Source organism: Protopterus annectens, chromosome 1.part1 (assembly GCF_019279795.1).
Source record: "Protopterus annectens isolate FY-2018-M chromosome 1.part1, PAN1.0, whole genome shotgun sequence".
In the NCBI taxonomy this organism is placed as follows: Eukaryota; Metazoa; Chordata; order Ceratodontiformes; family Protopteridae; genus Protopterus; species Protopterus annectens.
The window spans coordinates 364229569-364257256 of record NC_056726.1 but is presented as its reverse complement, the minus strand read 5'-3'; the positions used below and the strand labels follow the sequence as shown (position 1 = coordinate 364257256).

General features: G+C 43.3%; 1 protein-coding gene across 9 annotated transcripts in view; it reads left to right on the top strand.

The window, feature by feature from the left end:
• RBFOX2 (RNA binding fox-1 homolog 2) overlaps window positions 1-27688 on the top strand; it is a 2020637-nt gene that overhangs the window by 1410491 nt on the left and 582458 nt on the right. For all 9 annotated transcript variants that reach the window (XM_044075312.1, XM_044075315.1, XM_044075291.1 and 6 more), the window contains one exon: window positions 12859-12951. In XM_044075312.1, the coding sequence (XP_043931247.1) occupies window positions 12859-12951 (93 nt within the window). The remainder of the gene's footprint in view (window positions 1-12858; window positions 12952-27688) is intronic.

Here is a 27688-nt window from a genome sequence, read left to right as displayed (position 1 = left end):
TTTGTTTGTATGTATATATGTATATATATATTTTGCTTTCTACTGTTTGGAATTATTTGCATTTATCCAAATTTAGCCTTCCTAGAGGGCACCTGGCATCTGGGGCAAGAAACACTGAGGAAAATGGCGTTGGCTGATGCCTTTATACCCCAGCAGCTATGACGTACGTCGGGTGAAGTGCGACATCAGCCGAGGCCAGACCCAGACTTTGGAATCCGGCCGACCGAATGGCTGCCTGAGGCAGGACAACCCATATGTTAGGACTGCAGATGCATACCTATCGGACATCTACATTTATGGTAGGTACAAAACTGTACTTTTCTTTGTTACTTGCCTTTGCATGCAAGCATACCGCAGTTCATTTAGCTATTTATTGCAATTAACTAGTCTTATTACTGTATTGTACTGAGTACAATAAATAAATGGAGACAAATGTTTCAGTTGATAGGCTATACTATTATTTTCTCATTTTGGTTCTACAAGCAAGCAATACAAATATGTCCGCTCTCTGCAGCAAATTCCCAAAGCTGGGTTAATGCACAGTTACATTTATACCAGAAGGTCTGGTATTTTTTTCAAAGTCTGATGTAATACAGTTTTTTCTTTGTATAACAGTTTTTCTTTGTTCTTCTAATTTATGATTTGTCTTTGATTCTTTGCTCCAGGAAATTCAGTCTTGCATTATCTGAAACTTAGTGTTCCAGCACTATCTTGCTTGTGTTCCAGCTTTATCTTGCTTGAAGTTACTTCAGTGTACTTTCAACTGCCATCTACGTAGCTAGTTTACAAACTTTGTTTCTCAATAACATATTTTTTTTTACATGGATGCCAAACTCTAAGCTATGTATGCTTGCCAGCACACTTACTGTTTTTCTAATTTCTCAGCATTTTATATTATTTCTAAGTTAATACTTTGTGTCATATAATTTTTGCAGCTTTTTATTCACGCTAATAATGTAAGCAACAGTTTGAAAAGACAGTGTATACTAAACTCTTTCATCCATTCCTTTGGCCTCACCTGCAAGGGGAGCCTTGGATCCTGGACCCAGTGCCAGATCTTTTGAGAAATCAGTCAGGGGCTCTCCATCCTTCTATTCAAACTCTCAAGCTCACAGCTTGGTTTCACGACTTCTGGTCTTAGCCAGGCTTCCCGATGTTTCTCCAGCAGTTCAACACATTTTGATTTCCTCCCATAAGCCCACTACTAGGAGACTTTTAGTAAATGGAAGAGGTTCTCTTGTTGGGCAGACAAAAGTCAGGTTGATCCCTTTACTGCTCCCATTTCAAAGATTATTGAATTTCTTGCTGAAACCTTTGACCAAGGAGCAGCTGCAGCTACTATCCGAGTTCAGTTAGCTGCCATTTCAAATTTCTATATGGGAGAAATGGGTTCCAGTATGTCCCATAGCTTATGCAAGGCATTCCTAAGAGGTACTACCCTATTAAGACCTCTGATAAGAGAACCCCCCCCCCCTCCAGAATCTAAATTTAGTTTTAGACGCTCTCTTCCTTCCTCCCTTTGAACCATCTGCTTCTTGTCCGCTCAAATTTCTGTCTTGGAAGACCCTTTTCTTGGTTGCAATTACCTCAGCTGGAAGGGTTTCCGAATTACAGGCCTTAGCTATTCGTCCCCCATACTTGATTTTCTATAAAGATCGGGTTTCTCCCAGAACCAACCAGTCCTCCTTACCCAAGGTATGATGTCCTTCAAGGATGCATCTGCAGTCCCTACAAATGGGTTGTCCTGTCGTCAGGCAGCCCTTTTCAGCTGGAAGGGTTTCAGAATTACAGGCCTTAGCTATTCGTCCCCCATACTTGATTTTCTATAAAGATCGGGTTTCTCCCAGAACCAACCAGTCCTCCTTACCCAAGGTATGTTCTCACTACAATTTGAATCAATCCATAGAGCTTCCTGTGTTCTTCCCCAATCATGGCAACAAGGCAGAGTATAAGCTTCATCAGTTGGACATTCATAGACAGTTGCGTTTCTATTTACACAGGACCAAGGAATTTAGAAAATCTGATCAATTGTTCATATCTTTTGCGGAAAATAAGAGGTTGTGCGGTCTCAAAGGTGACTTTATCAAAATAGCTTTCAGACGCTATAGAATGTCTACGAGTTGCATAATCAAAAACGTCCAGGGAAAATTAAAGGGCACTCAACATGGGCCTTATCTACCTCTCTTGCCTTTGGATTTGCTGTTCGCAGCAGGTGCATGGGCTAATCCTCATACCTTTATCATTCATTATAAAGTAGATGTGGCCTCCCGAAACAGGGCATCCTTTGGTTCCACGATCCTAAAGAGTTTTTTCCAGTGAGCCACCCAAGAATCAGGTGCCGGGACTGCAAACAGCAAGAACGTATAGATATGGACAACATAACATAAAGAAGTTATGTACTCAGCATAACGTTCCATGTTTGTTGTCCTTCATCTCGCCTTCCTCCTTGCATCCCCCCCTCCTTCCCCCTTCCTGGAGGATTGAGAGGAATCCCTTGTTTTATTGGCTATACTGGCTGGGTTTCCTTTATGCCATACCTTATGGGTAGTCTCAGTCTAGTACTTTTACTATTGTGGAGGGATCGCACCTTTACATGTAGGTGTCATCGGATATGTAGAGTATATCGCTTGTCTATTTATATGGTCTAGTGTTGGATTATCACAAACGAGATCTGGGTAACTACCGCTAGGCATGCTGGGATAGGGCTTGCTTCGATCCAGTAAAAGCTCTCGAGCTATAGTATATGGCTAGGTTGGAGCTGAGAATCTGCCGTGAACCCAAACAGCAAGAAGGAAAGGTGAGATAAGGACAACAAACATGGAACGTTATGGTGAGTACATAACTTCTTTTTTTATACAGATTTGGCAGAAGTGTCAACTCACATGCTGTGTTTTGAAGAAGACATCTCAGAGTATCCTTTCAGCTGTACTTGATAGAAGCCATTGTAATGCATCAGTTAAGATGCACAAGTAAGCAGTCAGTTAGCTTGCCATTGGAGCCCCCATTAATAGCTCTGCCCTCACTGATAGTTTTTGAAATGTTCTGTATTTGACAGTATGGAAGCCAGTGCCCTCTGCCTTGATACTTGAATGTTTAAGGAAAGCTGACTCTTGCTCCTTTTAATGTCCATTTCATCAGCAAGGAGGATTTTGGAACTGTTGCCTTTGAAGTTCATTGTGCCTTCCCTGGCCTTCCAAAAAGACACAGATGCCCTTGTCAGTTAGCCATTCATGCCAGAAGCATTCTCAGAAGTGTCACTAAGTCAGGTTACTCATCTTCCATTATCACCCCCCCCCCCCCCAAAAAAAAAAAAAAAGAGATTTTAAACCTTATGGGACATTGAAAACAGGATAAAGGTTTTCAGGTAAATTGGCTGGCTTTTTGTATTTTTGTGCCAGAGCTGTCTTGCCTTTTTTTGTCCGGCTTAGTAAAACTGTACAAGTATCTAGATTGTGATACTTTACGAGGGCATAATGTACAACAGTAGCCTTTTTGCGTCTATATTACAAGATTAAATGCTTAGGTGATCGAACACCTAAACATCAGACTTGTAATATTAAACCAAGAAACATCCAACGCTGCAGGAAAACACATCAGTTAGCCACAGGGGGGGGGGACTTTACACCCAGATTAAGTGTGGGGATGTGCCCCCCACCCCCTAACTAAATATACAAACTCTGAGATCGCTCTACAGTATACAAAATGACAAAATCCGCTGAATTGCCAAGGGAAATCTTTCCCTGCGTTAAATTGGCCGTTCGCTGTTTTTTGCTTTCGATATTACAAGTTCGGTGTTTAGGTGTTCTATCACCTAAGCATTCAGTCTTGTAATATAGACCAGCCTTTTTAGGAATGTCTCCGTAGAAAGTACTTGTGAAGCAGTGATGTGGTCATCCATTTGTGAATTTGACACTGCAGTGCTGTAGGTTTTGTATGCTGACCTTCATAACCGGGACTGGGTTTACTGTCTCAATACTTATTTCACATGTTATGATTGATCCTGCAGTAGTAATCCTTGTGATGAACAATGCAGCTGTGTGAGCCGATGTGCCATAACAATAGATGTTTGCTCAAGATTACCGATTCAATTTAGGCTTGCTCCCTCCAACCCCAGCTAATCAGCTTTTGTTCTGGAGAGGGGAATTTTCCTTTTCTGGAGAGGTGTTCCCTCTGCATTTCCCTGAGGGCAGCAGAGACATTTTAGCCTACTTGGTGCACTACATTAGTACATTGGTTGTCCGCCTCAGTCGTAAAAAGCTAGTATATGTTTGTATGCATACAGAGACACATGCAGAGAAAAAGAACCAAAGATGGCATGGGCACTGCCCCCCCCCCAGCACTTCGTCATAAGTATCACCCTGTCACTGCCACCCATTCTAAGCAACATTTTAGTTCATACTGCAAACTTTTAGATGTAGTATGCACAGACTGACCTGTAGCTACAATACTATTACATTACAACAGGTCTGTGTACCACACTATGTTGGCCCATCTCACAAAGGGAGATTTACAGTTGCTGGCATTTACGTGAAACAGTGATACATTACAACAACTCTATGTGGAGGTTTGGACTTGGGTGAAATGGATCCCAAGGCCTACTGTTTCAGCCCCCTCAACCCCCCCCCCATACACACCCCGTCTAGTCCTCCCCTATTGTTTCCTCCCATCTTGAGCTCCCACACCGTGCACATACTTTTTTTTTTCCTTTTCTCACATTTTGCTTTACTCTTCAGCTTTTTCAGTAAGCCTTAACTGTGTATATGCTCTGAAATGCATTTTAAAGTTTTTTTTTTTTGCACAATCTTTTCATCAGTGATGGCTTGAACAGAAGTTATGATTAAGGCAATTGTGAGGAAAGTGAAAAAACAATTACAGTAATGTATTCTACTTTGATGTCCTTCAAGGATGCATCTGCAGTCCTTACAAATGGGTTGTCCTGTCGTCAGGCAGCCCTTCGGTCGGCCGGATTCCAAAGTCTGGGTCTGGCTTCGGATGGTGTCGCACTTCACCCGACGTCATAGCTGCAGTTACTCGGGTATAAAGGCATCAGCCGATGCCATTTTCCTCAGTCTTTCTTGCCGCGTGGTGCCCGAAGCAGAAGCTGTTCGCAAGTGCCGGTCGGTCAGAACCAGAGATTACTACTACCGAAGACTTCTAAAAAGCTAAGTACCCCGTTGGGGACTCTTTCTTGCCTCAGCCGATGTCAGAAAAAGTGAATAACTGTTTAACTTGTGGGAAACAAATACCTCATAAAGATTTCCACTCTTACTGCTTACCTTGTTTAGGCCCACACCACGACGTAGCAGCTTGTCTAGCCTGTGCTTCTTTTAACCGACGGACGCTTAGACGTCGGTCGGAATTTGCTGAGCAGTTTTTCAGCTCTGATTTTGCTTATATTATGCCGTCGGACCCTCCGACTTCACAAATATCCAAAAGCGCGAAAAGGACCGACACTCGCGGTCCGCGGTTTCGGCCGAAACCGCGGTTAAGCCAACCGCGAGTGTCTCTGTTTCGGCTGAAACCGAGCAAGCGGTTCTTCCTTCAGCCGAAAACATACCTTCTACTGAGGCCTCTTCATACCTGGTGGAATCGGCTTCTGAAATCCAACCTGCAGTTGTGGTTTCTCAGGAATTATCTGACACTATTCCCTTGGATATTTCAACCCCTGCACGTGGAGCTGCTAGGCCTCCTGCAGCCATGTCCATTAAGGCCTTTGCCAGGGCTAAAGCAGCTAAAGCTACTAAATCTGTGCCTGTTAAGACCCCCTCTCACAGGCCCAGCTCCAGTTCCCAAATGCTTACTCTAGCAGAGGATCTCATTTCTTTAATCCGGGGATCCCAACCTCACCCAGACAGGGCCTCTCACCCACCTCCAGAGAAGAGGCCTAGAGCAGAGCCCCCTGAGCCAGTTTCCACAGATGATTCCTCTGATTCAGATAATACAGACCCTCCAGAGGCTCCTTTTTCCCCTTATGAAGACTCTGATGCAGAAGAGTCCATCCCTTCTGCCTCTCCGCCTGAGGAATTTTCCTTTGGGGAAACCTTGCATGCTATGAGGGAACAATTTCACTGGCAGGGCCAAGATTTTTCAGACTCCAGGAAAAGGTTTAGAACCTTTTTGCATTTACCACAACATAGGCCTTTAGCTATACCTCCAGTTCTTTCTGTTGTAGATGATGCATTTAATGATGCTTGTACTGCTCCTGATTCATTACCTCCGGCCCCTGCTAAGCCCGATAGGTTCTACAGGGTCCTGGACACACATCACCATTTATACAAGGCTCCTTTTGCAGATCCCGAGACCATCTCCCAGGGGCCTAAGGCTGTAGCAACTACCTCTGCCAAAAATCCCTCCCTCTGAAAGGGAATCCAGGTCCTTAGAGAGATGGGGTAAAAAAGTTTACACTTCTGCTACTCTGTCAGCTAGGGCCTTGAACTGTCAATTTCATATGATCCAATATCAAGAATTTATGCTAGACCAGTTAACTAAAAAACTGTCCTCTGAAGAACCTTTAGATAAGAAATATGTTCAGGAAATGGTACATAACATTCAGCAAGTTAGTAACCATTCTTTAAAATGCGGCTATGATGCACTGGAGGCTTCCTTTAGATCAGCCATGACTGGCACAGTTATCAGAAGGCATGCATGGTTAAAAGAGCAGGCCTTACGGACCATGTCAAATCAAAACTATTAGATGCTCCCATGGACAAGATCAATTTGTTTGGTTCTCCTGCACAACAGGTGCTGAAGAAGATGGAAGAGAAGGCAAAATCTGTCCAAACAGTGAAAGATTTCTTACAGGTCCAACCTCCAAGGTTTAGCAGGAATTGGCCCTCCAAGAATTGGTCCTTTCCAGACTCCTCCAAAGCACAGAGAGGCAGGAATAGGCGTTCAAGAGGCAGAAACCAATCCAGGGGTGCCTACAGGGGACGCCAGTGGCAGGGTAACAACCAGCGAGGCACAAACGCAGCCACCACCACTACAACAGGACAATCACAGTGACTTGGCTCTGGCACCGCCTACCAGGGAACAACTAGCAGCACCCTTAGGCGGAAAGCTAGCTTTATTTTCAAAGAACTGGCATCACATCACAACAGACAAGTGGATTTTGCAAACTATAGACCAAGGTTACAGGTTTCATTTCCATACTCTACCAGGAAAGAGAGGAATGCCAAACCTACCTCCAAATCAAAAGGCAGAAGCTCTAAAACAAGTAAATCAATTAAAAATGAGCTGTGGAAAAGGTACCATATATGGAGCAAGGAAAGGGCTTTTACTCCAGACTCTTCCTAGTACCAAGGAAAGAAAGCAAATGGAGACCTATTCTCGATCTGTCTGCTTTAAACACATTCCTCATTGTTCCAAAATTCAAAATGCTGACCCTACAGCAGCTTCTTCCCATGCTGGGCAAGGAGTCTTGGCTGGTTACTCTAGATCTCAAGGAGGCATACCTGCACGTCCCCATACGACCAAATTGCAGAAGATACCTCAGATTTCTTGCAGGATCAGAGCATTATCAATTCTCAGCATTGCCCTTTGGCTTATCTACTGCGCCCAGAGTGTTCACGAAATGCCTGGCATCAGTAATCGCTCATTGCAGGCTTCAGGGAATCCAAATCTACCCTTACCTGGACGATTGCCTGAAGCGGACAACAAAAACAAGCTAGCAGAAGACTTGAAAAGAGTCATTTACCTTCTACAAGCCCTGGGATACACAGTCAATATAAAAAAGTCAAGGCTGATACCATCCCAAAAGATGACCTTTTTGGGTGCGGAGCTGGACACATCCAAACAAATGGCATTCCTAACAGTAGAAAAACAGGAGCAATTCCCTCTCTACTTCTTGGCATTAACAAAGCAGAACCATCTAACAGCAAGAAAAGTCCTGCAGGCATTGGGCTTCATGGCATCCTGCATAATATTGGTCCCACATGCCAGACTGCACATGAGAAAGCTACAGTGGTACCTAATGAATTTATGGTCTCAGCACAAGCACAGCCTAGAAACTCAGATTCCAATAATTCCATGCCTGAAGCAAGAATTCCACTGGTGGGCTCAGGCCTGTCAATCAAACGAAGGATTGCCCTTCCACAGCACTCAACCAAGCCAAACCATCACAACGGACGCCTCAGACCTCGGTTGGGGGGCCCACATGATGGACAAATGCATACAAGGTTTATGGACTCAAGAGCAGCTGCACCTACACATAAACCTAAAGGAAATGCTGGCAGTAAAATTGGCAATTCAGACTTTCAAGCCATTTCTTCGACAAGGCCAATTGATGATAAGGACAGACAACACCACAGTTATGTGGTACATCAACAAGCAGGGAGGCACACATTCGTACCCTCTATGCCGGATGGCCCTGGACCTCTGGAATGTGGCCCTGAGTTACAACATTCAGTTACAAGCAATCTTTGTACCAGGAAAAGTTACAAGCAATCTTTGTACCAGGAAAAGAAAACACTCTAGCAGACATATTAAGCAGGACTACCACGGATGCCCACGAATGGATGCTGCATCCGGACATCTTCAAAACCATAACAAGAAAATGGGGTCTCCCAGAAATAGACTTATTTGCATCCCCACACAATCACCAATTAAAGAAATTCTGCACCAGGACGTACCATCCACTGGCATGGAAGGTGGACTCCCTATCCTTCAGTTGGAAAAATCTGACAGCATATGCATTCCCACCACTTCCTTTGATGCACAAGGTGCTATTGAAGATCAAAGAGGACCGTCCAAGGATCATTCTGATAGCTCCAGATTGGCCAAGGCAACATTGGTACCCATTACTGAGGAGCATGTCTCGGGAACAGATGTGGCCCTTACCCCTAGTTCCCTTGCTGTTAACTCAGAACAACTACAACACCCTGCATCCAAACCTGAAAAAACTGCAGCTGACTGCCTGGAACATTGCATAAGACAAATTAACCCAAATTTATCCCAAAGGGTTAAGGACATTATCTTGGAAGCTCGCAGACCTTCAACAAGGAAAACCTACTCAGCAAAATGGAAAAGATATCGCATTTGGAGTACTGCTAAAGGGGAAGATGTGTCACTGGTAAACATAGCCAACATCCTGGAATACTTGGCAGAGCTATTCCACAAAGGCCTGTCCTACTCTTCCATTAAGATTCATGCATCAGCTATTTCAGCAGAATACGACTTGGATCCTCCAGTCTTCTCACATCCTCTGCTCAGGCAGTTTCTGAGAGGAATTAAAAATGTAAAGCCTCCTAGGAAGCCACCATTACCAGCATGGGACTTGAACTTTGTGCTAGAAAAATTGACACTTCCTCCTTTTCGAACCAGCAGCAACAGCAGAATTGCAATACTTATCATGGAAAACTGCTTTCCTGCTGGCAATCACTTCAGCAAGAAGGGTTTCTGAGCTACAGGCATTAATGGCAGTACAGCCCTTTCTGATCTTCCATCAAGATAGTGTCCATGAGAACAAATCCTACTTTTATGCCTAAGGTGGTCTCCAGAGTATCTTTAAATCAGGCTATCCACCTACCTACATGCTTCCCCAATCCACAGAACAGGGGAGAAAGACTGTTGCATACCTTGGATGTACACAGACAATTACGCTACTACCTGGACAGGACCAAGAGCAATAGAAAAACTGACCAGCTACTGGTAGCATATGCAACAGGAATGGAAGGGAAAGCAATTTCAAAACAGACAATATCTAAGTGGATAGGAAATTGCATTAGATTTTGTTACTCCTACCATGGAAAGAAAACTCCAGAAAACATCAGGCCTCACTCTACAAGAGCTACAGACACTACCACAGCTTTTCTACGAGGAGTGGCTACCAAAGACATTTTAGAGGCTGCTACTTGGAGCTCCGTGCATACATTTGCCAAGCATTATAATTTACCTTTATACTCTAGATCCCGAGCAGGTTTTGCCACAGGATACTGCCCCTACACAAGCTATAATAACCTTTGTACACCTCTGATGTCTGCGAGAAAAGTAAAAGAAGCAATGACTACACTCTTCAACCCAAACACAAGCTGTAACGGCCTCCTGTGCACACCAGTAAAGTTTGACTGAAAATTTAAAGAAGCAATAACCACACAGTCTACAGCACACCCCCCCCCCCCATATAACCTACAGCAGCTTTCTGTAAACACATCTGAGCAGGGCTGGTTTTAGAATATGAGAGCAGAGATGATTATCAGCTTTATCTTAATAGGGTCGTATCATAGCCCTCTTCAGGTTAAAGAATGTAATCTGGCAATTATTACATTTTGTCTCCAACCAATAGTAGCTTTTGTGGGACCCCCCCACCAGTCTAGGATGATTAAGGGAGCTCCCTGAATCCATTTATGCAGTCTGGGGAGTGGGGGCCACTGTACCTCTAGAAGATCTAAGTGTCTAAATGGTCTGTGATGTGTTTTTTATGCCATACCTTTGAAAATTAAATGTAATGCTCTGTATATTCTTGATGTTTTGCTGTTGTGGAGCTTTTCTCCCCGGGCCTCCGCTGAAAATGGGTGTTTGACCCAGTCGGACTTTCCCAGTTAACAATTGTCAAATAAATGAAATTACTTATCTGCATTTTTTTACTGATACCCACTAGAATAATGTACATGTCCTGGCATTATTTGGTGTGTGCACAGATAAAAATCAGTGATATTTTTAGACGCATACAAGCCGTAACAATACCAGTTTCATATTTATTTCAGCAAGTAGCAATACATTGATCTGGTGTGGCAGTACCAGTGTTGCACAGAGACTGCTGTTTAGCACTCATCAAACAGCAGCAGGGGTAACCCACTTTTATTTACCTCATTGAGGAATAATGCATACCTGTCGCTGTCACTGATTTCACACATTTTGCTCATAATTTTGCTCTCTCCATCATAAAAAGTTTGATTCGCTGATAAATCATTCAGGATTACATACAATCAATAAATCCAGACAGAGTTTTATAGTTTTTATTGTCCAAAAAATGCATGTTGTCAAAGGTGTTATTCTATTAACTTTTTAAGTGAATTAGAATAATTAAGACATGTTTCTGATTTTGAGCTTTTATTCTACTACTGTTTATGGCACTGGCTGAATTCTAAAGCAGAGAAGTTGAGAGTTTTAGTAGCTGGTGTTCTGCCATAAAATTTCCAGAAAGAAAACATCCCTGAAAACTGGAAGCATCAGTTCTTAAAATCCAAGGTTTGCACTGAGTGATCTCTCTAGTGTTTACCTTGCTCGTGTTTATCATTAGCTTTATCCTATTAGGGTCATAACACAACCCTGTTAAGGTTAAAGAGCATAATAAGGAAATTAATGCATTTTTCTCTTCATTTTCCCCAAACAGCAACAGCTTTTGTGACCCCCCCCCACATACGCACAGTCAAGGATGATTAAGGGCCCCCCTGCAGCCACAGGTATTGCAGGTACCTAAAGATGGCTATTAGTTTTAGTGGAAAGAACGTCCACCAGTAGGGTTTAAGCTAGGGACACTGTTAGTGGTCAAATATTTAATGGAATTGCCTGTTACTTGATAGGATAGGAGATATCTTTGAATTTTAAAGGAGCTATAAATAAGTTATTACCCAGCTGGTTTATTAAGTATACAAGATTGTATTGGCTTATATTGGTTTGACAGACGTTACAAAATGTCAAGATAAGATCATTTGCTGTGGTTGCGGGCCCCCAACGACCACAGGGTTTACTGGTAAGTAAAGCTGCCTGTGCCCCCCTTTATACTGTGCTTCTTTTTGAAGTTCATAGCACAGGAAATGGGTGGTGCTGTTCAGGGAATGTCTGAGAGCTCTCAAAGTCAAGGTGGCTATGTGGGCATTTATCATTGGAATGATTCCCCGCATTTTGATGTGGTGTCAGACTGACTTGAACATCTACAGTTGTGGTGAGTATGCTTGTTTAACTGTCCTTTATGTGAAGTACTCAATGTAGCAGTGGATTTTGCAGAAATCTGTTACTGTAAGTGCAGTCCATCCTATCATATCTCTCTTTTTTTTTTTTTATATGAAGTCGGAGTCTGATAATGTTCTGTTGAGCACCTTTTTTTCTGTACCCACACGCGCACATGCACACTTTTTCCCCAGAAGGTCTATTTTTCATCCAAATGGCTTCATGTATGTGTCCGTCACTGGCTTGGTGCTTGCTCTGGGGGAACTAGGAGTGTGAAGGACTTTTTCCTGTACTATTGCATAGGTATATGAACTTGGTGTCAGCTGATCTATTGACCCTCGTGCACAGGCATGACCTTAACAGCTAAACTGGACTTTTAAGACAGATGAGGACAGGAGAAACTCCATGATTAATGCCTGGTTCTGAAACCTGTCTTAGCTGATCTGCTGTTATGGTGAGTGCTTTATTTAAATGTACCTTATCCACTTTTTGACCGCCTGCCTTGAGTCATAAGTGGGAGTAAATACCTGCACTAGAGAATTATTTTTGACACAGCTATGGAAATGTCTTTGAACTGCATGATTGTAATTGAATGAGGCTACTAGTTCAGCCTTATCCATTTTCTTCAGTTCTGGAGTATATGTTGCATGATTATTTAAATACCTTTTAAGTTGGAGTATCCTGGCTGTCAACACAGTGTTTTACTAACTGGTCAAAAAATCAAAATACAAGAATGACAACAACCGGACAATGGATTTACTAAAATCACGCCCGAGTAACTTTTTAGTTTTGTTTGGCCAGTTGCTTATTGTGTTTTATAATTTCATTTTATTTTTCAAGAAACATGCATGGACAAAAGTAAAAAGTGAATTTAGAGTGGTATTGCTGACTTGTGCTGATGTCAATCTCATACTGTGATATGTATTTCATTATAATGATGTGCATGTTTTCCCCTTTTCCCGATGCATGCAGGGATTCGGGTTCGTAACTTTCGAAAATAGTGCTGATGCGGACAGGGCGAGGGAGAAATTACACGGCACGGTGGTTGAGGGCCGTAAAATTGAGGTGCATGTCTTATAATTGTTTCTAATTCCTTTTATGTCTTTCCTCACTCCACACTTAAAAGCCATTTGTTTGTGTGCATTTTCCTCCTTTCACCTTCCTGCATTGAAATAGTTGTGTAAAAATCTTTTTTTCTTTTGCTTTTTTCCTTAAATTTGCCAAGTATTTTCAGTTTTCTGACTTAATTAAGGGAATGGTAATTTAACTTTGTGCCTTAAAGCAGGTTGCAGACAACAACGTTTTATCACTAAGAGGCCAGTTCTCCTCAATATAGGTATAAAGAAAATAAATAAGGCAGTAGAGGAGCTTGATTGGTTCATAGAGCAATGCTGCCTGCTACTTTTGATCAGTGTATATTGGAGTAGGTAAGCATATTATATAATTTTAACTTGGTGATGGAACTTAAGTCAGTTGAGCATGTTCTCAAAAAGGGATGATGCCTAGTTTTCATTACTGTTGCTATTTTGGTTTCTGCTGCTTCCTGGTGATTCTGAATACTATGTTGAAGGTTAACTGGCATCTTTAAAAATGCATTAGTGTATAAACACAGCCTTTTGAGTAAGATGTTTGCATATTTTGCTTTTTTTTTTTAATTTCCCTTTTTAATAATTTAGTGTTTAGGGCCCTTCACTTGAGTCACACTTCTTTCCATGGTAACTATACACATGCTGGCGATGAGTACGAATGGCGGTAAGTGAACAAAAAATGAGAGAGAACAGTAAACAGTAAATAATTAAATAATATATCATCTGCCATCTCACATAATGCTACGAATGTGATTTGACTTGTTGTACCCTTTTTCAATGCTGTTGGTTAGTGCCGCCTAAACTTGAATGTATGTTATTTTGTAGCAGCCTGAGCTGTTCGATTAGTGACTTGATGGTATTTCCCCGGCACATCTTACTCAGAGATTTACTCCCGTTTGGGTGGTTTAGCACACCATCCTTAATTGTATGCACCCCCCAGCCTGTTTTTTTCGTTTCCATCTTTTTACCCTTCCTTCCACACTGCATTCCTTGTACTTTTTCACTATAGCTTTTGTCATTTAATGCCACATTTTAAAGCTTTTTCTTAGATTGATGTTCAGCTGTTTAATAATCTAGTTAGGTTTTGATTGCATTAACCCTTTGTTATACTTGCATGTGCCCTCACCATTAATGTAATTCATCTTGTTTTGGGACCAAAACACAAGGAAACTGACTATTGCCCGGGCATAGTATGTCTCTTAATGAAATGTGAATATTTGTGAACTGACAGACTTGATTCTTTAATGACGAATAGCCAGATCAATCATTGTCTTATGAAAATTATGTGGAGATATTTCTGGACAGTACTGGCATTGTGGAGTTTAGCTTTTGAGTCTTCTGGTAGGGCAGTTATGTGCTATACTTTAGGAAGTTTGTCCTGGGCTTTTGCACTGCATATTCATACAGTGCTGTCAAGTGTCAAAATACCTTTCTTTAACTTCTCATCTGACCTGATTTTTTTTTTTTGGGGGGGGGGGGTCTTTTTAGAGTAAAGAAGGGTATATGGTTTAATTATGAAATGTACATTATAGGACTTGTGTTGCAGTGACGAGTTAAAAAAATGCAGTAAGCGTCAGTGTTATGGATTTGAAAGAACAGAAAATATAGGCTCCTTAATGTTCTGTATACTCATGTGCATTTTAGAGCTTCTTTCCAACCTTTTGATCCAGAGATGGCCTTAACAAAATTTTTTTGACTAAAAGAAATTTCAGTCTTTTCTTTCAAGGAAGAAGTTGAGTCCAAGCTTTAATGCTTAGACTTGACAAAAAGTATTTCCTTATAAACTGAGGTGATGCTTACAAGGATGCAAAGAGGTATATCTGGAAATAACTGAAATAATGCCTGCTTTTCTACTCAAAAAATTGTCACTTCCTTAAACCCCAATCTAACACAGGAGTGCAGAGTGAAAGGATAAATGGACACAGTCATGTATGTAAAGTCATTGCTGTAGTACATATACACATCTTTTCATCCCCACCTCCAGAGGAATCTGCAAAGACCCAGATCCAGGGACTGGTTTAAATATTGCTCTTGTATACATAGAAAGTTGCTAGAATAACAAGTTTTGCATTTGAAAGCATTTTCTGAAGAAGACTGTGTGAAACATGCCTGTCACTTAGTGACTACTGTCTGTAACAGTTGTCAGAAGGCTACAAAATGTGCAGACCACACCAAAACATGAAGCAAGATCAAAGACCGAGAGCAGTGCCCCGTTACACATGCGCACACTCCCACACCAATTATAACCACTTGTCTGACTGTATGCACATCAGATGTCTGCTTGCAATATGATAAATGCATGTTCAGTGGCCTAGAAAGCGCACAATTTCAAAGTTCTCGGCTCCCCTTGATTTAAAAATAAATGCCCTTCGTGCATAAAGTACCTACAGAAGGAACAGAGGCAGCAAGTTGGTTAACCACACAGATGTGCCAAAGGTCATTATATTTAACCAGTCACATCTACCATCTGGTACAAGAATCCCAACTAAGAAGCCCCAAGAACCATTTGTTTTCTCTCAAGAAATGCTGTATTTGTTTACTTTATGTAATAAGCAGCTCAAGGACTAGCAACAAACAGGCCGGGAACTGGCATCAGTCTGTGGGCCACACTTTTGAGGAGCACTACTTTAAAAGGTATTGCCTGAATTCCCATTAGCATGCGTAGCTGTGGGCGCAGTTTTATGTTGCATGAAGATTAGGACTATGATGACACAGATTAGATAGCATCTGATAAACAGATTCCTAGGCTTAAAATGCTCTTTTATAAATGTAATTGTAAAAAAGCACAAACCATGAATAAGTTTGTTATACAGTCTAGTTTTGCAAAAATAACCCATAACCATGTGCCACACTGGTGTATATTTCAGATTTACCCTTTTTCTTTCAGTAGCTAATGAGTTAATGCACATCTTGGCTACAGAATACGGTACTGTGACTGACTTGCGATATGTGTTGCAAAACCCAAGTAGTTGATTTTTAATACAGGTGAGACTGGGGAGCTAATATAGTCAGTGATCTTGCAAAGGGCAGTAGGCCTGGTTGTAGAGTACTTTCTCATTTCTCTTCCCTGCCATCTTATCAGGAGTGTAAGTGTTCTGGCTGTAAACAAAAATGGCTATGCCAGCTCCATTTTGTAAGAGGTTTTACAGGGGACCATGGGGAGTCAGGGGTACGTAGTTAAAATAAGTGATAAAAGCCTGTTCATAGCTTGAATTTTTTTCTTTTGAAAATTTAAGCAAATTGTGTGTGGGTAACTGCGTTTGGATTATGGCTATAGCTGATTTTCCACACCAGATGGTCTTTGTAGTCAGTGTTGCAGTACTGATTCTTGGGTCTTCCTTCCATGTAGAAACCCACAACTGGCCTTATTTCCAGAGTCTTCACATCATCCTTAGCCAGTGGACATCTAAAGACCATACTGGTCTGGATGTCAAGGTATTAGGGAGTCCATTGGCACCATCTTCCGTTCTTTTTAGCCATGTGGTTCAATGTGCCTCTTGTGCTTAGTACACTCTGTCCAGGTGGCTCGTTTTTCTTGAACTTTCTTCCATTCAGACAAGTACCCTTTTGAGCAATTTTTTTTTACTAATTTAATGTTTGAAAAAGTCAATTGTTTGAATTGTAGGAAGCAAATTGGGCAAAAAGATATTTTAACTCAATTTTGTCTGTTCTGCTTCAGACCTCAGCTTGTCTCTGTCTGTCCTGACTGCAAAATTCCATGCACTCAAAGTAGGGCCAGGGTTCTGGCTGCCCATATAGAGTCCTCTTCAGCTTCCTCAGTGGCATTGCAATCCACTGCCATTGCAGGGCCTCTGCAGATTCAAAAATCAGCTAGCTTTATCCCCCCCCCCAAAAAAAAAAAAAAGGCAAAGGACCCTGACTTTACATAAAAAGCTCCAACTGTAGGTCTTAAGTTGATAGACAACCCAGTTGAGGTGTCTTTACAGTCCCATTGTCGGGTGACTCCTAGGCCCAAACCTTGTGGTCCAATGCCTTGGGAGGCAACCATGGTTTCCAGCCTACCTAAAAATGCTGCCACACATTAGTTGGGTCTAAGGTTGCTCTGCAGGCCTCAGCTTTCAACGTCCCTGACATTTGTCTCAAGGGAGACTTCCTGTCTTCCCCAGATAATAAAGCCCAGTCACCCTTTAAAGCAGACAGCCAAACTGTAATGAGCCATCATTTATCCCCACCGACAATTCTCAGACCGAAGCCCAAGACCTCCCTGAAATAGCACAGTAGTTTATGGCCTTCATGAAATCTAGAGAGCCCTCTCATTCTTTCCCTTCCGAGGCTTCCCCATCTAAAAGGAGCAGGGGAGGTAGCTTTTCCAGGAAGAGGAGAATTCCTCTGGCTCTGAGGATTAGTTGGAATTGTCTTAATGTGGCCACTTACCCTCTGATTTATCTAAACTCAGTTGACATCCTCTCTTCCACCCCCCACGGACATTTCCTTTGTGGATACCCTACATAGAATGAAGGAGGCCCTCATTTGGGAAAGTAAGCAATTTTCTCAAACCCATGCCACCTACAGGGAACTGCTTTGCTTGCCGTTACCCAGACCACTGAGTGTTCTGGTACATGTGGGATTGAAGGATGTCTTTTGAAGACATTGCTTACACCCTCATTCTCTAACCCCCCTGCTCTTAGGAAGCCAGACAGGTTTTACAGAGTACTTGAATCTCAAAAGCACCTCTACAAACACCAGAAACTGTTCTGTAGTCTCCACTGAATCCACAAAAAGCATACCTAAGAGACCAACAAGATGTCCTGTGCCTAATGACTAGGAAAGTGGATCATTAGATTTGGGGGAAAAAAGCTTATGCTTCTGCCTTCATGGCAGTGAGAGCTTTGAATTGTTAATTACACATGCTAAAGCACAGTGAATCTCTTCAAAGAAAACTCTAGCTAAGATGGACCCTGTTGCAGATAGTACCATATCTAAGGAAATCCAGGAGATAACTAGATAAACTTTACAAGTCTCAAGACACTTTCTAAAATGTGGCTGTGAGCAGCTGCCACAGGTTTTGTCATCCACAGACATGCATGGCTGAGAACCCAGCCCCTGTAAGATCAGGTAAAGTCTGAACTACTGGATGCCGTATTGGATGAGGAATTTGTTTTTGCTTTTCCAGCAGGACAAGTTTTTTGAGAGACTGCATAAAAAATGAATGCAAGTTAAAGCTGAAGTAATTTTACCCATCTCCAACCCCAAGATATAGTAGGAGTTACCATTCTAAACTTTGGCATTTTCCACCTAGCTAAGGTAATGGGCACCTTCCTGCGACAAAAGACCAAGGCAGTTTAGGAGATTGCAGCCAGAGCAGTCACACAGACCAGGGTCCTCTAACTTCCACAGCCAGGACAGACAACTGTGACTGTTCTACCTTAACTCTCCCCCATTCCTTGCCATACTCGCCTCCAGGCCTCTGGGGAGAACACTCCCCTTCCTTCACAAGTAGAAATCCATTACCAGGGCCCAGTGGCTTCTCAGCATTTATAGTGAAGAGGTGCTGTATGCAGTTTAGATATACCACCCTTCTTGGCCATTCCAAAGCCACCAAAAGAGCAAGAAAGCCTCATCACTTATCCTTGAGGAGCTACTTCACCATACCTCTCAATCTCTTAGTGCAAGAAATCTGGACAAAGCCCAACAAAAATGGGGGGGGGGGGGGGGAGACAAAGGCCAAAAAATAGGAACATATTTTAAATGTTGCTCTTATAAACTTAAGTTACTAGAGTAATGGGGTTTATTTTAACATACATTTTCTGAAGGATTTGAAGTCTGAAACTGAAATGTATGTCATTTAGTGATTTCTCAGATCCCAGTGATTTGCCAGAAAACCACAGCTTTTAGGAGGAACAGGCCAAAAATATGAGCCAAAAATCTGGACAGTTGAGAGATATGTACTTCACCAAGGATCCATCCAGTCTGTCCCTCTAGGACAAGAGGGGGAAAGGTTTCTACTGAATGTTTCTAGTTGCAGTAAAAGAGGGCACTTGGAGGCCCATCCTGAACTTCTTAAAGTTAAACAAGTTCCTCAACATCCCAAAATTCAAAATGCTTATGTTGTGCAACTTACTGTCCATGAGTCTTGCAAGTGATCGCCGTAGTCACCGTAGGCCTAAAAAACTCTTACTTCCATGTCTCCATAGAAGACCGATGTTCATCGTGTTACCCTGCTGCAGTCATCACACTTAGGTTATCCTGTCATTAGGCGGTCCCGCAGTCAGTCGGAATTCCAAAGTCTTGGTCCGGCGTCAGTTGCTGTCGCTTCTTCCCTGACGTCAGAGCGCCAGGGGTATATGTAATGCATCCGACGCCATTTTCTTCAGTCTTTCTTGCCGCGCGGTGCCCGAAGCAGAAACAGTTCGCAAGTACCGGTCGGCCGACTCCTGAAATTTTCGAAGTCGAATTTCAGATCCGAAGTCTTCAATAAAGCTAAGTACCCCGTTGGGGAAACTTTTCTTGCCTCAGACCGATGTCAGAAAAAGTTAACAATTGTATTTCTTGTGGGAAGCAAATACCTCGTAAGGATTTTCATTCTTACTGCATACCTTGCCTAGGCCCAGACCACGACGTCACTGGTTGTCGTTTTTGTGCTAGGTTTAATGAGCGTACTATAAAAAGACGCTTTGATTTCGCACGACACTACTTCTGTAGAAAATTTAACTACAGTATGCTGTCGGAGCAACCGACTACCGGCGTGCACAAAAAACACAAGGATAAGGACTGGCAGCCTAGACCCAAGCCAGACTCCACGGCCTCGGCTGGTCCGGTCTCCGGTTCACCGGTCTTCAGTGAGGCTCCGACGCAGCCCCTGACTACCGCAGATCTGGAACCAGAGACCGCTTCGGAGCTTTGGACGGAGACTACTAGGCCGACACAGCCATTTTGTATAGCCCCTACCAACGACACTGCTGAAAAAGATGTCGGTGCTGCAGAAACAACTTCGGTTTCTGAAGGCATCTTCAGACCGACGACACTCACCATAAAAATGTATCCCAAGACTAAAACTCCTATTAAACCTAAAAAGACTACACTTCAGTCTCCAATTCAAGGCCCCATGCCTAAGAAACAGATGCTCAAAATGGCTGAAGATGTGATCTCTTTAATCAGGGGTTCCCAACCCCCACCCGACAAAAGGCCTAGACAAGTGGAAGATTATGCCTCCTCTGAACAAGTGTCTATTTCCTCAGGCTCCTCTGAGGACCAAGATTACTCCTTCTCCCCTTATGAAGATTCTGATGCTGAGGATTCTATTCCCTCAGCTTCTCCTCCTGAAGACTACTCCTTTGGAGAAACTTTACACACTATGAGGGAACATTTTCACTGGGAAGGTCAGGACTACTCTGACTCAAAGAAAAGGCTCAGAGTTTATTTTGCTTCCCCCAGGACAGACCTCTTGCCATCCCCCCAGTTTTAGACATTGTGGATGATGTTTACTTAGAATCCAGTTTGAACCCAGATTCTCTGCCTCCTGCACCAGCCAAACCTGACAGATAGAGTGCCTGATTCCCACAAATATCTTTATAAAAGCCCTGTTGCTGATCCAGATACCATCTCCCATGGTCCCAAAGGGGCTAAGGCTTCTATGGAAAAAAAATCCTGTACCCTCTGAAAGGGACTCCAGAGCACTAGACAGGTGGGGGTGAAAGGTTTACACCTCAGCCACTCTAGCTATGAGGGCACTAAATTGCCAATTTCACATGCTAAAATATCAGCAATTTCTAATGTCTCAGGTAAAAAAAAATGAGCACACTCCCTCAACAGTCTGAATTGAAAGAAATGCAAGATCTGTTGCATGCAACTGAACAGGTTGGCAAACCTACTTTACAGTGTGGGTTTGATTCTTTGGAGGCTTCCTGCAGAGCAGCTGTTACTGGGTCTGTTATACGTAGGCATGCTTGGTTAAAGGAACAAACTCTGCCTGATCATGTTAAAGAAAAGATTCTAGATGCTCCCTTACAGCAGGATGTTCTTTTTGGAGTTAAAGCAGAAGAAGTCTTAAAGAAAATGGAGGATAAGGCAAAATCTATGCAGACAGTCAAAGATTTTCTACAGGTACAGCCTCCTCGCTTCAGCAGAAATTGGCCAACAAAAAATTGGTCCGTTCCAGCTACTGACAGACCACAGAGGGGTAAATACAGACGTCCAAGAGGCAGAGGACAACCACAAGCCCAGTACAAACCTCGCCAATGGGGCACTGCAACACGGAAGGGAGGAGAAGACAGGTCCAAAACTACCAGAAGGCAAACTCAATGACTTGCACCTCATCTGGCCAAGCAACACTCTCTTGGCAGCCCCCTTGGGAGGAAAACTCGCACTTTTTTCTGACAACTGGCACATTGTCACAAAGGACAAATGGGTCCTAGACATAATTTCACGAGGATACAGATTCCATTTTCACACCTTGCCAATGAAAAGAGGAATGCCAAACCTGTCACAAAATCAATGGGCAGAGGCACAAAAACAAATTACAGCTCTCATGGACACGAGCCATTCAACTGGTACCTACTCGAAATCAAGCCAAGGATTTTACTGAAAAGACTCTTTCTAGTTCCCAGAAAGGACAATGCCTGGAGACCAATTCTGGACCTTTCAATTCTAAACACCTTCTTACAAGTACCCAAATTCAAGATACTAACACTACAGCAGCTTCTTCCCATGTTGGGCAAGAAAGCATGGCTAGTAACGTTGGACCTCAAGGAGGCATACCTGCATGTCCCTGTCAGACAAAGTTGCAGAAGATACCTCTGTTTCATTGCAAGTTCAACCCATTACCAATTCTCTGCACTGCCCTTTGGCTTATCTACTGCTCCCAGGGTCTTCACAAAATGCCTGTCACCAATAATTGCATACTGCAGACAAAGAGGAATTCAAATATACCCATACCTGGACGACTGCCTCATCCAAGCAGAAAGCAAGGACATCCTCTTACAACATCTGGCTTTTGTAAAACATCTTCTAAGTTGCCTGCGGTACACAATAAGTGAAAAGAAACCAAAACAAGTACCTTCACAAAATATGACATTCCTGGGTGCCAGCTTGAATACAACGGCCCAGGAGGCTTATCTGACGACAGACAAACTACAACTGACTCAATATTTCAAAACAATGGCAACAAAGACCCAACTACCTGCAAGAAAAATTCTGCAGGCCTTGGGCTTCATGGCATCTTACATACTAACACCATTTGCAAAGCTGCATATGAGGAAATTACAGTGGTACCTAAAAAGCGTATGGTCTCGCCACAGCTTGGACACGGTTTACTATTAAATGTGCGAATGCACTCCGTGCGAACGGTGACCCCGTCGACGCGTTTGCGCGAACCGAAACCATTTCGCTAGCGAACCGAAACTCCGATCGACATTACCGGCCGCGCAACACCTCCACACCCATGCTACCATGGGTTGGATGGGGGCGAGGTTTTGCCGTTCGCACATCTGGGCGTCTGTGTTGTGACGTTCGCAGTTCCGCGTTCGGGCAATGCGCGTCGCACAAAACGGGATCGACAATTTGATAGTAAACCCTTGGACACAATGATCTCTCATTCCCTGCCTACAACAGGAGTTTCTATGGTGGTCACAGGCATGTCACCTCAACAAGGGTCAGCCTTTCACCTTGCCCCCAGCCAGGCAAACTATGACAACAGATACATCGGACTACGCCTGGGGGGCACACATGGCAGGACAGTGCGTTCAAGGCATATGGACTGCAGATCAAAGGAATCTGCTCATCAATCAAAAAGCGATGCTAGCTGTACAGAATGCTGACAGCCTTCAAGAATCTATTACATCCAGGACAACTTACAATAAGGACAGACAACACCACAGTAATGTGGTACATAAACAAACAAGGGGGTACACACTCCTACCCTCTATGCAGGAAAGCAATGACCTTGTGGAACACCGCTCTGGCTTACAAAGTTCAGTTACAAGCTCAATTCCTGCCAGGAAAAAAGAACACATTTGCAGACTACCTCAGCAGAAACATCATGGTTCCCCACGAGTGGAAACTGGATCCACAAGTCTTTGCAATGATAACTCAAAAATGGGGCCTTCCAGGCATAGACCTGTTTGCCAGTCCTCAAAACTATCAACTAACAAAATTTTGTACAAGGACACTTCACCATCAAGCTTGGAAAGTGGACGCACTCTCATTCAGTTGGAAAAACCTGACAGTGTATGCCTTCCCTCCATTGCCTCTCCTCACAAAGGTGCTTCTGAAAGTCAGAAAGGAGAGGCCATGACTGATGCTCACAGCCCCAGACTGGCCACACCAGCACTGGTACCCACTATTGAGGAATATGGCCCAGGGCCCACCTTGGATTTTACCACAAATTGCCCATTTGCTCACACAGCAAAACAATCAGATTCTTCACAGCCAGCTCAAAACCTTAAATCTAGCTGCATGGCAAATCACCTAAGCATCCAGCCAGCTCCTCTTTCCCAAGCAGTTATGGATGTTATTCTGGAAGCTAGGAGTCCCAGCACCAGGAAAGCCTATTTGGACAAATGGAAAAGGTTTTGTGCCTGGAACCAAGCTAAAGGCCAAAACACACTTCAGCCTCACATGCCTCATATTCTACAGTATTTAACTGAGATGTTGCACAAAGGACTTTCTTTTTCTTCCTTTAAAATCCATGTATCAGCTATTTCAGCCCACTACAACACGGATCCACCCTTATTTTCGCATCCACTTCTAAGGCAGTTCCTCAGAGGGGCAAAAAAAATTAGGCCCCCCAGGAGAGCACCTACACCAACATGGGACCTCAATTTTGTTCTGGAAAAACTTACGCTACCTCCCTTTGAACCAGCTTTCTCTGCAGATCTACAGTTCCTATCCTGGAAGATTGCCCTGCTGCTAGCAATAATTTCAGCTAGAAGAGTCTCAGAGCTGCAGGCACTAATGGCAGTGGAACATTTCTTCATTTTCCATCAAGACAGAGTTTCTCTACGAACTAATCCTTCCTTCATGCCTAAGATGGTTTCCAGTGTGGCTTTAAATCAAGCCATCCACTTACTCACCTTCTTCCCAAATCCACAGAACAAAGGAGAAAGACTCTTGCATTCCTTGGACATTCACAAGCAACTTCGTTATTACTTGGATAAAACTAAGGCTTTCAGAAAATCTGACCAGCTCTTTGTATCCTATGCTACAGCTTCACAAGGGAAGGCTATATCAAAACAAACCATTTCCAAATGGATAGGACATTGCATTCGTTTTTGCTATACCCATCATGGAAAACCAGTTCCTGCTACTATTAGGCCCCACTCTACCAGGGCAACAGCTACATCTACAGCCTTCCTCAGGGGGGTTCCAGCCAAGGAGATTCTGGAAGCTGCAACTTGGAGTTCAGTACACACCTTTACCAAACACCATCACTTACCACTTTACTCTAAGACTAGAGTTGGCTTCGCCACTGCAGTTCTGCAGGGCCTTCTAGCCTCCTCTAACCCTCTAGAACTCCTCCACCAATCCTTAGCTTTGGGATTCTACCCAAGTGTGATGACTGCAGCAGGGTAACACAGTGAACATAGTACAGTTTTGTACCTACCATAAATGTAGATGTTCGAGTGTACACCCTGCTGCAGTCCAGGTTACCCTCCCTCCATCCTCTCTGATCTAACTGGCTAAATCTCTACAATACCTTCCTGATGTATTTGCTTATAGCTGGAGGGATTTTGTGTTTGTGTAAAAATTACTTAATTTGGTACTAATTACTGTCCACCTTTTTGGGGGCACCTGACATCTGGGGCAAGAAAAACTGAAGAAAATGACGTCGGATGCATTATATATACCCCTGGCGCACTGACGTCAGGGAAGAAGCGACAGCAACTGACGCTGGACCAAGACTTTGGAATTCCGGCCGACTGCAGGACCGCCTGACGACAGGATAACCCAAGTGTGATGACTGCAGCAGGGTGTACACTCGAACATCTACATTTATTGTAGGTACAAAACTGTACTTTACAAAGTACTGAAGATTTCAAGCAAGGGGATCTTTCTTCCGTTTCTGTGCTTTACAAATTGGGCTGTCTTCTGCTCCCAGATTGTTCACAAAATGTCTAGCTCCCCTAATAGCACATTGCAGAAATCTAGGGTTTCCTGTTCATCCATACTTGGGACACCTGCCTTATTCAGGGAAGATCCCCATCATAGACCCTAGACACTTTACAGTTCACTGTAGACTCTCTTCATATAAGGTAAGTGTCATCTTAAATCTTCAAAAATCCCAAATTTCCATCAAGCAAAGAACCTTGTTTTTCGGAGCTCTCATTGATCCAGTTTAACAAAGTGCTCCTTCCACAAAACAAGGCTACTTGACAAGACTGCTTTCAAAGCAGTTAATTCCTGTAAGAGAATTCTTCGGGATACTGGGGTACATGGCATCCTGCCTTCTTAGTAATCAGTTGCATATGAGGACATTCCAGTGGTTTCTGAAAAATGCTTGGAAACGGCATTCACAACCCCTGGAAACCTTATTGCCTGTGTGCCTGAAAAAGGAACATCTGTGGAGGGAAGAACACCATACAGAGAACACGAGCAAATTTTACTTTACTGGAAGCGTACAAAGACCAGCACCAGGGACAGTTTAGACATAGCTTGGGGGCCCACCTCGGTTCCCTGAAGGTACAGGGCATTTGGTCCCCACATCAGAGAAAGTTGCATATAAATCAGAAGGTGTTTCTAGCAGTCTTCCTGGCCATAAAAGCTTTTCAACAAAACTTAAGCCCAGGGACCCTGCAAATCTGGACAGACAACACCACATTGATATGGTACTCAAACAAGGGGGACTTTGTCCTATACACTGTACGATCTTGCTGGAGAAATCTGGATACTGGCTCAGGAAATAGGGCTTATCCTCATAGCCTCTTGTATTCTAGGCCAGAAAAATACCCTGGCAGACTCTCTTAGCAGAGGGACCTTCTAGATCCCAATGAATGGATGCTAAAGAGAGTGGTCTTCGTGGAGCTATAACCCTTCAGTGTGCGATACCCTCAATAGTCCTGTTCACCTCTCACCACATCAAGCAACTCCAGATGTTCTGCCCCAGAACACAACAGACAGGAGAGTGGAAAATAGATGCATTCTCCTTCACATGGACAAGACTCCTTGAATGTATTCTTGACTTGCTCCTAACCCCCAGGGTGATGTCATGATCCTAGTGGCCCCCCTTCTGGTTGAGATAGCATTGATTCTCTCTCCTCCTGACTGTCAGCGAGGGGAGATTCTGCACCCTGCTGAAGGAGGCAAACCTCCCCAGCCACATCAAGAAGTCTGTCTTCCACCCGTACCTAGCCACTCAGGTTAATTGTCTGGAGGATTGGGTTTCATCACCAAGGACTGCATCCTATCCCAGGGACATGCTGTCCATTCTTATGGAGGCAAGGAAAACCAATACCAGCAAGTCATACCTGGCAAAATGGAAAAGATTTTCCAACAGGTGTGTCAGCAGTAACAGCCCTTCTCAGGTAGACGTCAACTCAGTCTTGCAGAGCCTGTCGGGTTTCTTTAGACTAGAACTTTTATTCCAGCATTAAGGTATATGTATCTGAATCTAAACTGTTAGATGATCTAATGCTGGACCTCTTCCTTTAAACCTGCGACCACTGTATCTGTAAGATGCTCACCTGGAATACCACCCTTCTTACAGCTGTTGTAACAGCCAGGAGAGTTTCTGAGCTACAAGCCCTCCTATGTAAAGAATCTTTCACGGTCTTCCAGTGGGATAGTGTCATCTTCAGAAAAAAAACACTTCCTTTATGCCTACAGTAGTATCAGAGCCTTACTTTTAACCAAGCTGTCCACCTGTCAGTCATCTACCCAAATCCATTCCAAAGAACAGAACAGGACAGAGCAAGTCCTTCACTCCCTGGATGTGTATAGGCAGATATGGTACTATCTAGACAAGAGTAAAACCCCTAATAGAGCAGAGCAGTTGTTGGTGGCCTTTGCAAAGGGTAAACAAGACAAATCTGTCTCAAAGCAGACCATTTCAAAATTGATAGCCAACTGCATTAAGTTCTGTTACACCATGGAAAGGCTTTACCTGGGCATATTAAATCCCACTCCACTAGACACTGGTCAGCTGTCACTCCTTTCATCAAAGGAGTAGTCACCCAGGCCATCCCTGAGGTAGCCACATGGAACACCATGTGCACCTTTACAAAACACTAAACTAAGCAGTGTCTGCAGGGCTAGAGTACGTTTTGCTGCTGCCATCCTGCAAAATCTTATTTCCTAATGTCATACAGATGACCCACCACCCAACCTTTAGCTTTGGGAACCCTCTCAGTACTTAGTACTGCAATATTGACTGAGAACGTAGTACAGTTGTGTCCCACTTACCATAATCGTAGCTGTTTGAGTAGATCAGTATCGCAGTACATACTTCCACGTTCCAACCCCACTTTCTGCTGACCACTTTACTCCCTCTTGCTGAGTGCTGGTAGTAGAGAATTATTTTTCTGCTGATAGATGTCTTATTTCAGTCATCCCCACTCTGCCTCCTGTCTTTTTCCTTAAATTCAGACAGTTGGGGAGGTCTGTTCTCTGGTATTGGACTGCTTGTTCACTGCTTAGAAAGACCTGAAAGTGGTGCTGACCCACCTACTTGTATCCTGATGTCCAGAAACTGGTATTTGGACATCTGTTGGCTAGGGATGATGTGAAGACTCTGGAAATTAGGTTTGTTGCAATTTTTCTCC